Source organism: Camelus ferus, chromosome 14, assembly GCF_009834535.1.
Source record: "Camelus ferus isolate YT-003-E chromosome 14, BCGSAC_Cfer_1.0, whole genome shotgun sequence".
NCBI classification, from domain to species: Eukaryota; Metazoa; Chordata; class Mammalia; order Artiodactyla; family Camelidae; genus Camelus; species Camelus ferus.
The window spans coordinates 13,053,577-13,074,441 of NC_045709.1; the positions used below are offsets into that span (position 1 = coordinate 13,053,577).

General features: G+C 38.0%; 1 protein-coding gene across 1 annotated transcript in view; it reads right to left on the reverse strand.

Annotated features, from left to right (window-relative positions):
* The window catches only part of FREM2 (FRAS1 related extracellular matrix 2), a 136,071-nt gene that overhangs the window by 108,005 nt on the left and 7,201 nt on the right, over positions 1–20,865 (reverse strand). The window contains 1 exon segment of the mRNA XM_032496265.1: positions 17,785–17,874. Coding sequence (XP_032352156.1) covers positions 17,785–17,874 — 90 coding nt within the window.

Consider the following 20,865-nt stretch of genomic DNA (forward strand, 5'->3'; position numbering starts at 1 on the left):
GTGAGAAGTAAATCAGCTATTATCTACAAAGTGCTTAGAGCAATTCCTAGATTCCAGCCCTACAGATAATGATCAGAATAATTATTTTCCCAATTCTGTCAGGGTGGTACATAGCTCGTGCCACGCTTGACGCGTGCTAAGGAAGTCAATTCATGTCATACAATAGATGCTTTCAGGCACTGGGGATTAATTCTTTCATGAGAACTTGGTTGAGAAGGAATAGACATAGAAAGAGTTCAATAGATATTAGCTATCATGGAAATTTTCTTCAGGAGATCGTGAAGGGGCGATTATGTCACGCCACACACAGAGCAAGGATCCTAAAAACCCTTTCCACATCTTTTCAACCGAAAGTTCTTTCTCCCCATCCCTAACCCCAATTCACAAAATGCTAACAAAGGAAATTTCCTCTATATAAGTAGTTTTGTCAAAAGTTTCTTCTTATGTTTGGCAAAATGAAAAACGTATGCATGTGTTAACAAGCTCTGCTTGCTTACTATGTGCCAGACACAGATATTAACAGATTTAAGATGAATAAACACGCTGCCTGCAGCACACCCCCACAGGCATCTCCAGCTGGGTTTTAAATACTTCAAAGCTTAAATTTTCAACATTCAGCAAAACTTTTTTTTTTTTTTTTTTTTTGCAGACCTCTTCAACAGACTGTCAGAAGTGAGTAACATAAAGTTTTTGAAATCTCATGTTTGATACTAACTCTGGGTCATAGATTGAATCTCCAAGGTCAAACAGACAGGCAGGAGGATGGAAAAATATTACCATATGTAAACCCTGCTCGATTATCTTTGCATCATCTTTTTAAAACAGAGGTTCTCAAAATGTGCTTCCAATGTTAGTAGCCCTGGCATAGCCTGAGCCCCACCCCAGATCTCCTGAATCAGATACCCTGGAGGTGGGGCCTTTTAATTTGTGTTTTAGCAAGTCCTACAGGTTATTTTGATACATGCTAAAATTTGAGAACTGCTTCTCAAGCAATATAGACTCAGCTTAGTCAGTTAAATCAGTGTTAAAAAAAAAAGAGGTCAGAATTCCAGGCAGGATTTAGAACTTATTTTCTCTAAGTCAGTGTTTCTCAATCTTGGCTGCATATTAAAATTACTTGAGGAGTTTAAAAAAAAAAAAAAAAAAAAAACAACCAAATGTTGGTGTCCCAGTTCCAGAGATTCAAATTTCTGGAACTGGCTTGGGCTTCAGGACTTTTAAAAACTCCCCAGGCGATTCTGATTCCTGGCTGGGGCTGAGAATTTATTCTGAGTCACAGGTGGTATTCAAGAAGGATGGAAACTGTCATCGTCTTCAAACTTGGTATTTTCAGGGCTTTGTTTTCTGGCACTAGTATTTTTTAGTACCTCAAGGAGATAATGAGTCTGTATTTATTCCACTAAAATGCAAAGGTAAACACTACTTAGTTTATTATTACTTAGAATAAAATTTGGCAAATGATTGGACCCTTCAGTGCTAAAATGGTATTAAGAGTTAGACTCGTCTCAGAAACGAGTTATTACAAAGTTAATACTTTTTTCCTCCACAGCTTCAGAATCTGTTGATATTTTATTGCTTGAATATGCATAGGTTGGCCAATTATTCTTTCTCATAAAATCTGTCGTTAACCTGCCTTTTGGATCAGCACCAGCTGATGTCATCTGTAATTCACCCATCCTTGGTCTGGCACGGGGCATGGGGCTGTTCTGCATAAAGGATCAGCTTGCAGTGGTCCCACAGCAAATGCCCCCGCTGACGATCCCGCTGTGTGGCTCATGTCACTTCCCTACCCCAGGGGGCGACCTCGGCCACCCCTGCTCTCCTTCTGGTCCGCTGTCTTCATCCAGGGCTGCTCCTGTCCTGCTGGTTGCTCTCTGTCACCTTCCCGGCCCCCTATCTGGGCTCCCTTCCCTCTGACGTCTTAGTTTGTCTGACTTTCCTCAAGTTCTGGACTTTAACTTCAATGCACTGCCAGCCAATATGAATTTTTTTTTCTTCTGGACCTACCAAACACACAATTACTTTATAGTCATAGTGTCTTTTCATCAAATTCATGAACAGAAATATCTGTTTACTTCCACATTTTAGGATACCCTGAGTTAATACCGGATCCATGTTGAGGCGAGTAATAATACATCTTAGAAATAGGACTCCTCCTTTTGGACCCCAACCCTCTGGGCACCCTAACATCTCCCCCCGCATCCTAGGGAAGTCAAAGGGCCCCATGATGTCTAGACTCAGTCTTTCTCTCTCCCTTTTGAACCAGATTGCTCAATTCTGGTTTCTTTAGTGTCTGTCATTTGCCTCATAAAGTATTTGCAAAACACTGTGCAGAATCTTCAATTCAATCTAATTCATTTGTACTGAAGACTTAAGCTTTTTGCCCCTTAGGCTGTGAGCTGCAGATCTACCTTTACTCTGGTCCAAAGCAGCCTCAGAAGTCCTGCCTGGGGACATGGGACACTCCAGATATCTAAGTTTATAGGATGTGATTCAGACAACTTTCTTCAATTCATGTGGAATTAAAGCTTTTGTATGTCAGCGTCTACCCAGAATAGAGGTGCAATTAGTATCTGCTCGAGCACATGTAAGTCCTACATGTTTAAGCCCTGTGGCTTGCACATACCAAGAATTCAACAAAATTTTGTCCAATTAAATTGACTACATTCAGTGTCAATCTCTCTAGACAAATCCGTCTCCATTCTAGTTGACAGCGGGCCAATTGATTTTTCTTTGGAGTTGAATTGTCAAGTATCAACAGGATAGTAGTAAATAAGGATTAAGAAAATAGAAAATAGATCAAAGAAAAGTTACAACGCTGTTTGTACATGCCTCGTATCCCTAAGTAAGGGGGAAATCCTACCACTGAGACTAGCTCTGGGCCAAATGATACAACAGGCTGGGAAGAAAACTGGCCTCGTTACGCTTCCCCTTTTAATGACCTTCTTTGCTATGCTTTTCCCTTCTTTCCTGCCCCTGAAATACTCATTGTATTCAGTAAACTGCTGATAAATCTTCTCCTGAGGACTTGTGATGTCTGAATTTTACCTGGGGGATTCTTGATGACTTTTGCATATGAACCTCGAAGAAACTGATTCTAATGATGGATTTCAGGTATTATGGCAGGCAGTGGGTGAGACATTTTTGCATAGAAGGACCTGTCTTGAGTCTCTTGAATTCTACCAACATGTGGACAAACCTAGACTTGACTCATCACTTGGTTTATTCCCTATAAACAGGATTACTTTGATAGGTAGAATAATGGCCCCTCAAAGATGTCCTCATGCTAAACCCTGGGGAATCTGTGAATATTTTCCTTTACAAGGCAAATGGGGAATTAAGATTGCATACTGATTAAGATTGCTAATGAGTTGACTGTGAGATAGAAAGATTATCCTAGATTATCTGGATGAGCACAATATAATCACAAGGGTCCTTTTAAGTGAAAGTGTGAAGCAGAAGGTCAGCATTAGAGAGATTTTTGAAGAGCCTACACGGCTAGCTTTGAAGAGGGAAGACAGGGCCACAAGCCAAGGCATGCAGGCAGGCTCTAAGAACTGGAAACACAGCTCTGCCAATGCCTTGATTTTAACCTAGTCAGACCCATATTAAAACTCTGATCTCCACACCATAAAATAATAAATTTTGTGTTGTTTTAAGTCACTAAGTTTCTGGTAATTTGTTATCCAGCAATAAGAAGTGAATACAGTAACTGAGAAATTTATTTCAATTTGAGTCTCACTCTCTTCATAAGTAAAATGGGGATAATAAAAATCACTGATTGCTCTTTGGATAATCCAGTATGGTAGCTAGGGGTAAATTGCTGGTTATGTACGAAGTGTAACAGCTCCCTGTCTCTTCTGTCTGCAGGCCCGCTACCAACCTGCCACTACAAATTTTGCAATGATGGCTACATTCAAAATTGAGGTTATATAATTAACAGCTAATTGTCTATTAGATGTAATAGACTTATCTCTTAAATGTATCAGTGTAAATTTTTATAGTGAAGGAAAGAGAGACTGATAAAATAAGAGGTGTCAGCAAATACTGAAGAAACTCTGTTACGTACAGCTTACCAATGTAAAATGACTTCTGAGCTAGCAGATGCTCTGAAGAAGCATGCCAGGAATTCAAAGTTCAAAAGATCATTATAAACCATACTTTCTTTCCATTAATACTAAAAAGGGAAAAGGAATGCTAAGGGGGGTCTTGGTCTCATCAGCTCTTAAAAACAGCAAGACTGCAGCTTGATTCCACCTGTTAGCCTGGAAGAGAGAATGCAGATGGGTCCAAAAATATTTTAAAGATATTTAGACGATTGAAGGGCTAGACCTACCAGTAAAAGAAATGAGGATGACAGAGACATTGCATCGGATACAGACACCTCACTGCTGTGAGAATTAAATGCCAAATCAAATTACCATTCAGGAGTAATTCAGAAGGTAACAAAGTATCTTCAGCCTCTTTTCATAGGATTGCTTAAGAGGCCAATTTTGGAACTGGTAGCAGGAAAATGTTATTAACTTACTAAGGTGTAAAACAGGTTACCAAATAGTGACATCCTAGGGTCCCACAGGAGAAGTCTGTGTGTGTGAGCGTGTGTGTGTGTGTGTGTGTGTGTGTGTGTACTGGCCTGTCTCAAAGTAACTGATGGGCTAAAAATAGAAATATACATAAAATGCTTTCTGAATTCTACTTAATAAAGATACTAAATCATCATTAAAATACTAGAAGGGGTCTATCTGTGTATATTATCCCTAAGGAAGAAATAAGGATATGGAAGAACCTGTATTAAGTGGTCTTGGTAGATTCTATGCTCTTTTTAATCCATGTTTTTATAATTGTGAATGGACTCAATTCATTTCAGTCTTTTCATGGAAAAGTGCTTTCAAATTTGAAAATTATTTTTAATTTTTAAATAAGTCATAAGACTGAAAAACTGTGCCTACATGAGTGTAATAAACTGGTGACTTGATCAACACATTAAAAAATTGACTCTTCTATTTAAAAGACAATCCTTTCTCTGAAATCTCAAAATCAAATGCTGTATTGTTTCTACAATTTGAAAGGCCCTGTAAACATGGTCTTCACCACAATCACTGTATAAATTCATACAGTGAATATTTAATTAAGCAGGTAAAACAGAGACTCATTTATTTCTAGCCACCTTTATCACATCACTTAGCAACAACATTTATTTAGAAGAACCTCTGCTGTAAAATGTTTTGCTAATCTACTTTATCCTTTACAGTCCTACTTTTTGCCCAAATTAAATGAAACAGATGTCAGGTATCACTGAATTGACTTCGTACATTTTCTTATGGATGTTGACTTTCCCCACATACATACTTGAGGTAGAGATGGGAATAGGGAGGGGAAAGGGTGAGCAGTTTTCTTGGCTTTGTCAAAATGCTGTAGGAAAAGGGGAGTGAAGTGAGTCTATTAAGAGTATAAGTTCATTCAGTTCTCAGTGTTGTCTAGACCATAAATCAATAAGATTCGGTGTGCTTATTATAATAACTAAATCAAAGAAATTACAGCATCTATAAAACTGAAATGTCTAAAAGCTAAACCTCTAACCTAGAAACATCCAGGCATATACACATAAGAAGAGGAACTCCATCTTATAACAAGGAAGACAATGAGTTTGATGTCACCGTGAAAGCCGACACAAAGAATATTGGGAAAGTATATGTTCATATACACCTGTGTGTGTTTGAAAGCTAGCTAGAAGAAGAGACAAGCTTTTATTTTCCATTCTTTCCAACTGGTAAGACTATTCTATTTTGCCTTAGATTCTTCTCCTGCCTTCCAAAGATACTCCACATACAACCTTAAGAGAAAATCGAAACCAGCAAGTATTTACCGTCGATATTTATTCACAACTTCATCCCGTAAATATTTGCTGACCTCCTACAAAGTGCCATGTGGAGACTAAGCCCTGGACAAGGAGACAGGAATATACATAAACAACACTACTGATGCTGAGAGCAATTTTCTAACAATTAAGGACACAAATCATTGAATAATGACCAATCTGAGGGCAAAGTCATCGGAAGGGGTTGTTCCTGTGTCAAATCATGGCCCGGGGAAGGTATCCTTTAGCTTGTGAAAGCTGTGTTAAATAAAAGATGACATCAAAACAAAAGATTATAAATTAGTGATTTGTTGAGTAATTTGTACTAAAACATTATATTGTAAGCACTGCTTTATATAAAATATTTATTTATATAATAATATAAATATTTATATACTATGTTATACTGCGTAGTATATTAACAACCTTCTTATACTATGCTACTATTATTTGCGCTGTCACTTACCTCACTTGGTAAGTAATTATATTCATGAATATATATATTCACATTCATAAGTATGTATATATATAATTTTACAATTGACAATGATGTAAATTATTACATAAATCAATTTATGGATATATAAATCAATATTTTGAGTATTGTCCCTGGATACAAATGTAAGTAGTTTACAGGAACATGGAGGAAGTGATGTCTGACCTTAATCAACAACAGGGGCAGAAGTTAGGGAGAAAACATACTATTGGGCTAAAACCCTTGCAGGAGCAGTGGAAGGATGCCTGGGAGGGAAGGAAAGGCACATGGCATGTGCGGGAATCCTGAAAAGGCTCTGTGACTGGATGGATTAGACTCGGCCAACTGGTACATCAAGACGAGTCTGAATTTTATTCTGTGCCAAGCAAGAGACCATTGAGAATTAGAAAGTAAAGATGATATCAGAGGATTTGCACTTTAGAAAATTAACTGTGGGAGCAGAAGGAAGAACAGAAGTTTTTTTAAAAAAAGATAATTAGTATTTTTAGGTAACTATGGAAACAGTGTATATCTGAATCAGAGGAGAAAATGACAAGAGATGAAGAGCTCCATTAGGAGAATCACATTGGAATAAAGGCATTCATTCACTCAACAAACATTTATGGATCAACTATATGCTCTAGGCACTGAGGATGCATCAGAGAAAAACAAAGGTGGAAAACAGAGATAGTTCAAAACCCAGAGAGGGTTCTCATGGATATCACACTATATTCTAGCTGGGGAAAATGGCTAACATGCATGCCACTCATTATTTTAAGCAGTTTGCATTCATTAAATCATTTAAGATAAACCTCAGTGTGATTCTAATGGAAGCAAGAGCCATAAAGTTAGTGAAGGCATCTGATTCAACATAAATTCAGGAAGCAGGTAAAATGGACAGATTTAGTAACTGGATGGACATGCATGGTGAAATAAAATGGTCCTTGAGGTTTAGGGAGCAAGAGAAGGTTTTTTTTTTTTTTTTTTTTTTCCCAATAGTTAATGACAATTTCTTAAATGGTTAAATATAACCTCTCTTTCTTAATTCTATAGCAATGATGCAATGCATTTAATCGTGGGCTATTTCCATGTAAAGTAATGCAAGAGAAGGATTGTGGGGGCACAAAATGGTTCTCCCCTGCCTCTTGGATTTCTGAAGTCTGCTGACCAGTTTTACCACTTTGTTTTCAAGTTCTGAAGTGGCTCTCTTGAGCTATGCTTGAAAACACTGTTTTCAGTGTTCTCAACTCCTGCCTCTCCCAGCTGTGGAAGTGGCGTTCAAGGCAACAGGTAGGGCTTTAGCGAGATGGAATGAATAGACCTTCCTGGGCAGGGGAAAGCAGCGGAGAAATGGAGGGAGCTGGCCTTTCTGCTCTCTGTCTGGAGGGAAGCGGCCAGAGCTCTCTTGAAACAAAAAGAGGAGAAATGTGTCCTCGCTTCCTTCATCAGAAGATACCACGAGGGTGCTGTTCTCCAAGCGTACTTCAAATGAACGTAAAGAATACAAAGTAGTTCTCAACTGAAAACTAAACATAGCTAATGGAATTATTTTTCCCTTAATCGTTTCCTTTTAATTTCTTAATACCAAGAATACTAATAGTCTTTGCAAAAAGCAAATCTTATGTGAAATGGCATTTAGCCATAATTGAATAACTTATTCTGGAACCTTCTACCATAACAATATAAGAATTCTAAACATAAACCATTTCAAGGCACACTGTTTTCGTATCCTGATATTTATCTTCTCAAGAAAAAAATTGCTTATGTACCATGATTTGGCAATTGATTTTTGATTCTTAGGGACAGAAATGGATAATAAATGGATGATTTTAGTAAATTTACACTAACAGTTTAAAACAAAATGTTAAGGAATATTTTTACCCCCTCATTTACACAAACATTATTGCTCCTAGGAAATGTACATTCTGAGATCAATCTACATTTGTGAAGAAAGAACAAAAGCATCCATATTATTTGTGCGCATGGTTCACACATTCATCACTTTATCACAATAGATGTCAGTTTTCCTTACTTTTAATCAGGATTGAGTACGACATTCGTCCCTTTGACTTCAGTGGAATATTTCAGAAAGACCCGTGGCTTTAATTCTTATCAGGTAGAAACAAATAAATAAAGCTGTTAAATAAAATCTACATACAACCCAATCATTATTCATAAGAACCTTGGAGGGACAAGATTTTAAAAAGCAGACGATTTTCTCATCATACCACAGGAAAATAAGATTTTACATTTTTACTACATGGAATCAAGAAGTATCTGTTTACTACAAATCATTTGTACAAGCAATATTCAGTGGTTAAGGAACAAATTAGAAGCTACATATATATACACACATTATATATAATATATATATATTATATATATACACACACATGACACTTATTTCCCAATGACCTAGAGGGAGAATTTCAAAATACACGCTTTTATTACTTAAATTCACTAATTTCCTCAAAGATGCATTTATTTAATTGCTTTTTCTTTATAATACTGACTACCTGGAGCATCTGTCAGCCGTGTGAGTGCAGCGTTCTATACTAAATGTATTTAGGTGATTCCAAGACCTGAACAAACATGGTATCTTATCACTATCTTCAGCTGATATTACACTTGCAATCAAAACCGTCCTTTGAGCCTCACAATTGCTAAATCCAGATGTTTACTCAAAGCAGGTTACTATATTTAACCTTCAAGTTTATACAACTTTTGCCTCCAGTGAGAGAAATAAAACCTGAGCAGTGGGCTGGAGAGGCGCAGTGCTCGCCCTTCCATGATTTGACCCAAGGGAAAACTCATTATTATTAGATTAATGAAAATCTTAGCTTAGCTACTTACTAATGGTCAAATAACTTTGGAAGCATTCTTAGCCTTTAAACTCAGCATTGAAGAAGTATTCATTATTTTTCAGTTTTCATCCCTGTATCCCCCAGCTCTCCACCAAGAACAGACAGTCAAGCTGTATACACAGCTGCTGTGAGAAAGAAAAAAAAAAAAAAAAAAAAAGGAAGAAAGGAAGAAAGAAAAGGGCAGAAGGAGAAGGGAGGGAGGGAAAATAAGCAAGAAAAAAAAAGAAGGTAAAACAGAAAAGCTCCGGAAACTCTCGTTATGTGCAGCAGCAAACTGTACAGTTGTTACTACGCAGCAGGACCTGTGCGGCAGGAATGGTCTTATTTCCATGAATCATCTTACTTAAATGTTCGAAAGAACCTATTAGCTAAGTACTGTCATTGTCCCACTTTACACATGACACCAAGGCGAAGAAGTGCTCGGTGACTTGGTTCAGGGTCACATCACCCATCTAACCGCAAAGCCTGTGCCCCTCACTTCGATGGAGAGGCAGATAAGCAGGGTCAGGAGGTCGGCCTTCCTGTGTACACATTTCAAGGAAGTAAGACATCTCATCATTAATATGTTTGAAATGAACATAACTTCCTCCCTTAAACTTCTTCCATGCCCCTCTACTCTTTTCCACCTCGATGAATGGCAACACCACGCTCCGCTGGCCAGGAAACCCAGAATCATGCTTACATTCTCTTTTTTCCTTATCCCCTAATCCAGTCCACCAATAAGTCCTACAGATGGAGATGTGAAATCACACAAGCCTGTTCTCTCCACTGCACGACTGTCTTCCTGCATCAGCCTCCCCTCAGTGTCCCTGTTTTCTCCTTGATGCCTCCTCTTGACTCTACAGCTACAAGAGTCATCATCTGAAGACATAAATTGGAACATGTCGCTCGCTCCCTTGCTTTAAAGCAAGTTGTGGGGGTGGGGGAGGGTATAACTCAGCGGTAGAGTATGTGCTCAGCATGCATGACGTCCTGGGTTCAATCCCCAGTACCTCCCTTTAAATAAATAAGTAAATAAATAGCCTAACTACCTGCCCCCACCAAAAAATAAAACACTTTGCAGGGGGCAGGGGCTTCTCCTTCCCTTACAACAAAAGTTACATTGCTGCCCTGGGTTTATAAGGCTCTGCACCATCTGGCTCCAGTCTAGCTCTCCAGCATCGTTTTGTCCCACTCTCTGGTTTGCTAGTTGAGCTCCAGGCTTGTTGGTGCCCTTCTGATCACTTGAACACACAAAGCTCGATGCCTTCGCACATGCTTTTCCCTCTGCCTGGAACGTTCCTTCCTCCCTTCTTCCTGTGGCAGCTTTACCTCATCCTAAGTCTAAGCTGAAATATCACCTTTCAGAGGCCTTTCTTGACAGCTGCATCTCTACCTTGGATCTAATTATAATCTCCACAATATTTTAAATAATGTATAAATGTTTTATTTGTCTGCTGCTTTATCATCCATACCTATCAGAGCCTCAGGGCAAAGATCACGACTGGTATGTTCATCACTGTTTCCCCAGATCCCAGTAGATACCTGAAACGTAGTGGGTGCTCCAAAAATACTTGTTAAACAAGTCAATAAGTAAATGAATAGGGAAACTCTTTTTACCAAGTAAGTGTTGCCATAGAAACCCTGAACCTTCTCTTCATTGCACTCTGGTTCTCTGTTGTATTCTTAGAGGTTCTAGCAAACATAGGAACATACTCATTACAACTGTGTACCAGACCACTGAGCAGCACCTTGCATTCCTGCCAGCCACCCAGGGCAAACTTAAAGAGACAGATGGGATGTTTTCCAGTTATGTAATATATACGACAAGTAAATATTTGATTTGAGATTACGGTATTTTAATCACTTACGAAAGATTTGCTTAGTTTTCAAAAGGTGATTATCATTTGTTTTGAGAGTAAACACAGAATCGTGCTAACCCTCTAAAAACATATCTAATAAGGATTCATACTCATGGGAAGATTTAATGATTTAAGAAAAGTTTCCTCTGAACTAAAGCAGATAAAAGCAGTACCTCCAAATGACATATACTTTTGGAATGAACTGAAAGACTAATAAAGTTTAGTTTACACTTCTCTATTTAAAAGGCACGGTTTCTTCCATGGACACGGTACAGGTATTTTATAGACTCATGCTTTTTTTTAAAGGTAAGGATCTGGCATAGAAAGACCTGGATGACTTGAACGGTTCTGATAGCTCAACGAAAGAAGAAAGGCTCACAAACGTTATGCCACTGTGGCCAACACCTCTTCCCAGGGTCGGCATTCTAGTCGATCCGTGCTCTCATACAGATTAAAAATACTTGTCTCAGTGCCTGCCATTACTTCACCCTCTTATTATAACTCCCTAAGGCACTCGTATCTTTCCCCTGGTTCTCATGTCACTAGCAATTAATTTTATTGCCAAGAACGCTTGCTTTTTTCTCTAAGCTGAATATGTCTGTATAATCTTCTAATGCTTGTACTCAGACCTCGTTTTCCGACTTACTGCACTTACTTATATTTTTCCAGCGCTTGCTTTAAATTCAAGCTAATTATCAAGAATGACTTTGCCTTAAACCCTGACGTTGGTTGTCACCTTCCAGCAAAAACATGTGCTCCTTCTAGCTACCGTGAAGAGCTTCCAGTCTCCTTGGGTCTGAGTATTCAATTGTCAAGTATGGAGTAAAAATTTGAAACCTTTGTCCTTAACTGACATTTCATACACAGAAATCACTTTGCAGCTTCTTCTACTACGTCAAGAAGCTATTTATATCTTTTAATAGCATGTGAATTAAGGATGCTGGCAGATGGAAAACTGGGCACCCCGAGGCACAATCAAAGACAGTGGCAACACATGTCTGGCTACGGACCAGACACATCGTCATGGCCCAACACGTATGTCACATCTGACATCCCAGTTTCAGTGCCAAAACCCGGAGACAGACTACCTAAGACGGCATGCCCATGTCATGCGGGAGCTCAAGTGAGGAAGCAGCAAGCCAGTGTTCACAATGGAGAAAAAAGGAGAGCGCCTTCTGCGTGGTGCACCAAGGCAGATGATCACATAGCCTAGTTCTTCCTTCTGCCCATCAAGAAGTAGCTTGAATCTGCTGCTGAGGCTTTGAGACTTGAGTCAAGCATACAAACAAGAGACATACAAATGTATACAATGCCTTTGAATTTCAGTGATTTATAGAAAATGTCTATTTCTCTTTAAGTTTTAAAATTGTGTAATAATTTATATATTATGCTGGTAACTTTTTTTTTCCCCTGAAAAGAATTCTTTAAGAATAATGTGAGCTCCGAGCTGGTGGTTCCTGTGAATCATTTCGATCTTAGGTGTATTTCACGGAAGGTTTCAAAGGCATTTTCAGAGCGGTTTGTTTCATGTGTTAAAAAATGTGAAAGCTTTACTAAAAAAATCTTTCTTGGTGCCACAGGGATTTAAATTAATGCTAGGATAAGAGAATGCTCTAAAGGAATGCAGAGGGTCCCTTGGAAATTGTTTATAGGAGCTTTTCTTAAAATACTATTTAACTGATCCTTATATTAGAGCTTCTTTTTCCCATTTGTCTATTCATTTACTTTAATATTTGTTAAATATTTACTGTGTGTTCACCTCCTGGTCGACACTGTGGTAGAAAGATCAGTGACACGTTTTTGATTTGAAAAAGTTCCTTCTCTGCTAATGGAGCTCTTCACATTAGCAAACAGTCAGACTACAACAGTCTTACTGTTAATAAAGGTAGGGACAGAAGCACAAAAAAGGGCGGGACTAACTCTGTCATCAAGATGTTGGGAGCAGCTCCGGAGAGGGGATGACATTTGAAGGGAAGGTTGAAGGGTTATTAACAATCATTAGGGCTGAGGGTGGGGCATACCTGGAATAGTTACTTGAGATGAGCTTTTACATCACAGTGAAGAGCTGGAGGGGCCCCTGGGAGAGAAAACAAAGAAGGGACGGGAGCTCTGGCACGTGAGCTTACGCTACAGGAAAGTGACAGCGCGTTAAGTGCTGAGGAGAAATCAGATAAAAAATGCTCTGCTATGAAGGGGGTAAAAGAATGCATGCTTTTTGCTCCCCACAAAACTCCAGGGTACTAGATCTGGAATTTGAATTAGAAGAGGCAATTATCAAAGGAGGATATATTTCCCAAGTCTGTATTATCATCATCATCATCATCATCACTATATGGAGTTACCCTTGAGAAGACATAAAGGGTGAAAATAAAAGAAATGGAGGTTGCTTTAGCTAAATCCATGGGTGACAGATGCTCATATACAAAAGCTCCTTCCACGAAGCCACAGGTAACAGGAGCACGTCTCGTAAGTCCGATTTTGACTTTATAGGTTGTTACTGTGAGTCTGCATGTGTTGACTGGCCCTAGAATTCCTGGATGGATGACCTATCTTGACATAACCTTCTCATGTTTGTCACTAATGTTCCAATAAACATATTTCATTTCTAAATGATCACGTTAAGAATTACCCTATGGCAGACGTTTTAATTATGAATTTAAGGGCTACATAACGTTTTGTCGTGTTGCCGTCATTACTAAAAAGCTTTTTCTATTTTTATTGACATTTAGAATAATTTCCAGATTGCTATTTTTAACACGATGAGACATGTGTGCCTGTTACTTTTTGCTTCTTTTGAGCCATCTCTCAAGACATGGAACGTTATAGCCTTCATGACTGCAACTACGTATTCACAGATGGTTTTCCAACTTCATTTTCTCAGTATACAAGGTCAAAAGTAGTTTAGAAGCATACCTGTTTCATCATAATCCCTGAAGTGATTTTTTTTAAACAAGTTTCTTTGTAATTTAATTGATAAAATAAGTATAAAATGTTACCTGAAGGCTGATTTAACTTACGTTTAATTTAACTTTAGAAAGACTAAATATTTTTCCTCATGTAGTTAGGAAAATTACAGGATGATATCAGGAAAGAATGCTATAAATGTTGGGATACAGGGACCTTTAACGTATTCTAAAATAAAAATGTACAGAACTTTGCATTCATCAGCTGATCCTGCTCTGACCTCATTCTCATCTACTAAACATTCCTGAAAATTCAGTCCAGAGAACTCAGAAAAATTCAAGTCTTCCTCCCTCCTATGTCCATCCTGAATAAGTATCAAAGTTACTGTTTGGGGAAAAAAGTCTGGGACTCATATTTGCCTCTAGCTGCCTCGTTGTGCAACTATAGGGAGATCAGTTATCGGTATCTGTGACGCTGTTTCTTCACCAAATAAAAATAATAATTTTTTGATCATGCTCACGGGGAACTATGAGGGCAAAATTGCATAAAGAAAAATAAATAATAAATCATATATAGGTTTAAGATTGAATTGAAAGAATTCCGCTATATGAGGACCTATGGGCATGAAGTGTGTGTGTGTATGTGTGTGTGTATACATGTGCTATATTAAACAACATTCATTGAGCCCAAACACAGTAGCACTCCGTAAGGTGAAAACCCTGACTTTACCTATTTTTCAAATAGTGTACTCTTTAGTCCTGTCGTTTGGTAATTGCTTCAAAGTCCTTCAAAAACTAAAAAGCAGTAACTCTCTCCTAAGCATCCTCCCATTAGGGCCATCCCATTAGTAGTGAATGGTCCTAATCTGTTACTACATTAGAACAGAAGAACTCGGTGGCTAGCCAGGTTCTTAGGATAATATAAAGAAATCTAGAAGAAAAGATGTTAGTTTTCTGTTCCCCTCAATCTCCTCTCCCCATCTTCAGTGCTGATGTTAAAAGCTATATCTTATTTTTAAGGTGATCTGAGGATTATATTTGCTCCAGTCATTTTCCTTAGACAGTCACTATCCTAAAATCGATCGGGTTGGCTTGAAGAAAGTGAATTTAGTGGACTGGAAGGAGAGTTGGTAGTAGCGAGTTCTTGGTTTTATGCCGCAGTGTCTTGACTTGCTTCCCAGACGTGACATGCTAGAAGCATCTTGTATATTTCATGGGATGGTTCATGGGTAGGCTGACTATAATCATATAAAGATAATAAATCACCACAGTTGAATTCAGTAACCAAACCCTCCCGTCCAGAAAGCCTGTCATCACTTAGATGGGAAGAGTAACTACCAGTGAGGGAGCTCTGGTACTTCCTGGATGGATGGGCATGTCTGGGGAAGTTTCCTGGCTACTCTGAGACCTAGATTCTGCCAACTGAGAAACAAGGGTGATTTTTGTTCTTAAGATTCAAGGACCTGCCATCATTCCTGAGACATACATATCTTTGAGAAATGTCAAATGATACCATAAATGTGTCTTCACAAACATGTTTTCTAGTTCATGAAATTTACATTGGTAAGTTTGGAGATTTTGAAAATAAGTGTTCATATTAGTCTATAAAATAGATTTTTTCTAGAGTATATTTTGCTAAAATTATTGACTGTACTACTAGAAGATATAATAGGTCAGAAAAATTCAAAATTCTTAGTATAATATTATTTTTATAGAAAGGAAGAGTATCTTTATTTTTTTCTTTTATCACAAATATTGCAATTTTTTTTTTTTTTTTACTTCTGTTTGGCAAAATACCTCACATTTCCCAGAGAGGACATTCACTCAAGATACTCTGTAAGTTTAAATAGCGCTGCACTTCTCATTTAAATATTAGAATATGTTACAAGACAATGCAAAAATCTTTGAAAAAGTATCAGATTAAAACTATTTTGAAGTATATATGTGACGTTTTGTTTTTTAATTTTGCAGATCTCTGTGCTCACTCTGTCACAGGGACGTGTTCTTGCATCAGGGGAATTAAGGTAAATTCTATCCCACGGTTTGTTTGCCAGCATCTCCCCGAGCCCTGTAAGTAATGCCACGTCAGCTAGGAGAAGCGTAAAGGACAATCTCTCTGGTATTTTTCTCTCTCACATGAAATTCTAGCTCTGAAAAGGCTCTTGAAGTGATTTAGTTCCTATTTCCATAAACACAATCTTCAGAGGCTCAGCCACATTTTCAGTAAATCCCAAAATAAACCCAGTCTCCTCAGCTAGTCATTCTTCACTTAATATTTTGAAATATGATACAGCATGTTTTCCAAAGTTTGAATACAGACCAAAATTTTAAAGTGAATGCTACCATTCCATTCAACTAAGGAAAGAAATGTGCAGAATAATAGGATGTATAAGAAAGCAAGCAAGAGAGAAAAAGCAAAAGATAAAAAGGGTAGAGGCGATAATGTCTTGGAATTGTAGTCACTGGATTTCAAACTTTTTTGGGTAATTTTGAAGAAAATCATACTTTTGCTACTGAGGTTTATTCAGACATTCTCACAGGTATATGTGGTAGTTTGAGCCAATAATTTAGTCCTTAACCAATAATTTAAGTCCTTAATAAGGATTTGAATTATTTCAGAGCCTCACTCTGAAGTTTACTTACAGTAGAATTTCCCATTTGGGCAGCAACATTCAACAAGCAGATTATGTTTTCCTTCTCAGAACTTGGTTTCATACTAAGATTCATTGAACAATATGTAGAATACAAAAGTATGATTTGGTTACTAAAAAAGTAAAGGCACGAAACATATTAAATTTATAGTAGAAATCTTATAGCTGAACCCACTTTAACACACTTCTTTTGGCCTCTCTAGTACACACTAGCAGATGTCGTCTTTCAGAGATGTGATCCTGTTACATCCAACAATATTTTAAACAAGCGCTATTCGATGCTTCAAAAACTAGGAAGAGGAAGCATGTAACTTTTTGAGGTCGATGAGAGAATAATGTGCCGTTTTTATAAACCATCCTAAGGAAAGCAGATGACTGGGTCCTGTTCACACAGCACACATTCTTGCTAAGGTTCTTCGGCTTCTCCTGAGAGTGTTTGAGAACACAACATCTTTACATTCAATCTAGAAGTGGCCAGCTTTTCTCCTGGTCTACAGGGTTAGGGAGAGATCTGAGGGCTGTGAGAGGCAGGCAGGGCTCTGGGGGAGCAATGACGATAAATTACTGGGGAGACTTAGGTCACAGGTCGTATTCTAGTCTCTGCAGTATTCAGACATCACCAAGGAAAAGTTTTGCTAGACTAAGTCACAAAATCCCCCAAACGAGGATAATCATTAGACACATTGAGCTTGGTGAGGTGAACCATCCATTTCTTTAGCACAGATTTCTCAGTGAATGCAATGAATTATCCATCAGCACGAGTCCACATAGCACCCAAGCAAATTAGAAAAATGCACCCTCTTTGGGCAGAAGCAGCGAAGTAGGCAATGTGGCTTACAAGTGGGGCTGGGCTGGTTCCAACATCCTCTTGTCACCTCAAGCAGGCAGCTTTACACAGAGCATCATATGAACAACTGGACATGGGGATCCTATTCATATAGAGCTTTCCCTTCAGTGCTTTACAAATCGTAAGGCAAGAATACCGTAACTAGAACATGTATTCACAATCACTGCAGAGTAGTACTGTGTCAGATTGAGAATGTAAGATTGTCTATAGCAAATACCAAGTTCACCCAGTATAAATTCAGGTAAGCATAAAATATTTGATACCATTTCCTTGTACTAAAGTTGCCAAAGAGCAATGAGTAAAAGTCACTCTCCCTGTTTATGCCAACAGCAGAGTGGACACTTACCACCATCTTCAACTGTAAAATGGAATACGTCACTTGTAGCATTAGCCCCTTCTCTTAAAACATAGCATATTTTCATATCGTCAATGTCAGCTAGAAAATAACCAAAGAACAAGATGATTAATTACTAGGGCAAAACAGGTGACTCATTATGTATAGTAAATCCTATTGGCTATTACTTTTCTGAACCATGTTTAGATCTCCTTCATCTCCTAAGGGAAACGGTGCTATCTCATTTCTCATATCTCTAAGCCCCTTGATTTCAGCTGTCCCTTGGAAATCAGATCCCTTACACAGACAGAGTGTAAGAGTTAGTTTATAATAATAGCAAGGTGTTGTCCCTCCCAATGGTATTTGCATGTTCATGCACCAAAGGAGTGGCTATCTAAATAGGGAATACAAGGTTCCGTGACAGGTGGTAAGGGAGATATTTTGAGGCATGGCAAATTTCCTGGCACTACTTAAGTCACACCCCTTTGCCTCCCTGTAGGACTAGCCCTAAGAGGAAAGAGGCGCCTCTGCTCTACCTCAGGCTAAATTTCCTCACCTCTTGTGGTATAGAAGACTGTAAGCTCTCCAAATTTTTAAGAGGAAAATGAAGGAAATTTTTTTTTTAATCTCACAGATTGAAATTACTATCACGACCTAATGCCAAAAAAAAAAAAAAAACAAACTTAGGACAGAAAACATCAAATAAAAGCTGAAACCCTTCTTCAGAATGAAAATTTGTTCTGCCTCAGAAATGCCTTTTCTGTTGTTTTCTGTTCCAGCTATCGAATTCACTGGCATAGTTTGTTTTCAGTATTGACTACAGCACAGTTTAAGAAACTGATTCATCTATTTTATGTTTCTCTCCTTCATGATGCCACACAGACAATATAATAAAACAAATATTCTGTTCCATGATACTCACAATGGACTGCCATTTGATCTGGGCCAGTCAGTAAGTGGTTATTTCCAAGGCTACCTAAAATCAAGATCCTGGCTAAAAATTGCTTCAAACAATGGAATGTAATATTGGTCTCATGTGTGCTCTTCGTCTCCTAAGATAGCCCTCATAAGCTCATGCTACGGGGCTGAAAGGCATTATATATAAGACAATGATTTCATGAGAACAGTCGCAGGAGAGGCAAGGCATTAGAATCAACAAACTGCTCCATGAATTTCCATAGCCCCACTTCGTAGATGTGAAACGTACGCTGTCCCTTGGCTCCCACAGTTTTGAAAGATGACTTGCACTTGCTCATCACCAGGGGGAAAATCAGATTTAAGAGCTAACAGTATCTTCTTGCTGACGGACATATCCAAAGGGGAAGCAAGTTCAAGATATTTTGTTCTTTTTTAGCATTTCATTTCTAACTCTACTATAATAATTTCCTCAATTTCTGCCTCTTTCTGCATGGCTACCTTTTGTAGAAGATTGAAACTTTCTGGCTTTTTTTTTTTTTTTCCCCATCTTAACTTCCCATAGTCCTTTGCTCAGGGTCTAATATTCAGTAAAGGCTCAGATATTTCTTAATCTAAAATGAAAGAGCCCAGAGGTCTGGAGGCCCACACCAGCATCTCTCCGACTGCACAGATGGTGTTTCTGCAGGGGTAGGGAGTGAAGCCCCTGCACAGCTCTTTACCTGTTTATTCTCACAGTGCTTAACTTTTCCGACCTTTGATTTACCAGTTAAGGAATGAAGTGAACTCTGTTCTGACTAGAGGTCTTTAGCATAAAGATACCATCTTCTGGACACGGGGGCAAGATCTTTGTCCAATGTTCCCATTCCTCCTTTAATTTTTAAGAAAAATCTAAAGGCTCTCCTCCAAGAAAGGAAAAACCTCCAATCTCTGTATCAATATTTTCTTGTATTTAGGAGCTAGTTTCATTGAAATAAATTACTACTTCAAGACTGACTTGTAAGAACTTTTCTTTTTTAAAGTAACGAGAACATGAATTCAGTTATAAGACATTCAAGTGTCAATTTTTCCCTCCAGGTTAGGTCTGAGCTATTGATTAGATGAAACAAAAGCTAAAACGCTTTTCACATTAATAATGCATGATTCCAAAGGGGGGCTTTTTAAAATCTCAAGTAAGGAAAGACTTTGATCATAACGCTGTTATACTACAGATATCTCTAAAAATAAAATAAACGTATCCTAAAAAGATACATAAACACTCTCTTCTTAAGGCACAGAAGTACTAGGAAGAGTAAAAACCAGGTAGTCAAAATGTTATCTTCTTGAAGTAAACATTTACCAATTAACTAGTTCACCTTCTCAATGTTCTACATGCATCAAATTTATTTCAATTTATCTACACAATCATTTCATGCTTTGTTTTTTTTTAAGTCTAAATTCATCGACACTCCTGGTACCCACTGTCTAGTTACCTATGGAGAAATTTCTTAAAGTGATAATTCTGAAATTAGCCCCCACAAGATATTATTATGTATTTATCATAGGGAGAAAAAGAGTCCAGGTACTTGAGACAAGCGATTTAGACCTGGGGTAGAGGAAGTTCGGTGAGGGGCATCTTGCCAAAGAGGCAAAGTCTGAAATAACTAAATAATTTCCTTAACTTGTCTAATTCTATCTTGTTAACTTTTTCTGATAGTGAAAATTAATAAGTTATAGAAATAATCTTTTTTTTTCCCTCCTAGGGACTATTCAGTCAATCTATTTGGCAGTAACTTCCCCAGCCATATGTGCTAAGTTGACTTAATTCAGTGCATTGAAAATCCATCAAAATATAACTAAGCTCATCCTTTCATGACAAAACAAAAACAACTAAAAAGACAGGACAGTCTTCACTTTAGACACGGCTTTTACTTCCGCTACAGCAAGAGCAGCCATGGTGGCTCTATGATGGAACTTTCTCCATTTTTACTCACTTATCTAATGTCCGTAAATTACTGCTCTGAACCAAACTCCAGCCTCAACATGTTAAAATGGGTCCCGTGTGATTAAACACCAACAACTTTCCCAGTCAATATTTGGGTTCTTATTGGAGTGTGATAATCTCTTAAAAAGGTAGTCTTAAAAATTTATCTTCAATTTTTATAATAAACTTACAACTACTCTATATTTACAAGTGAC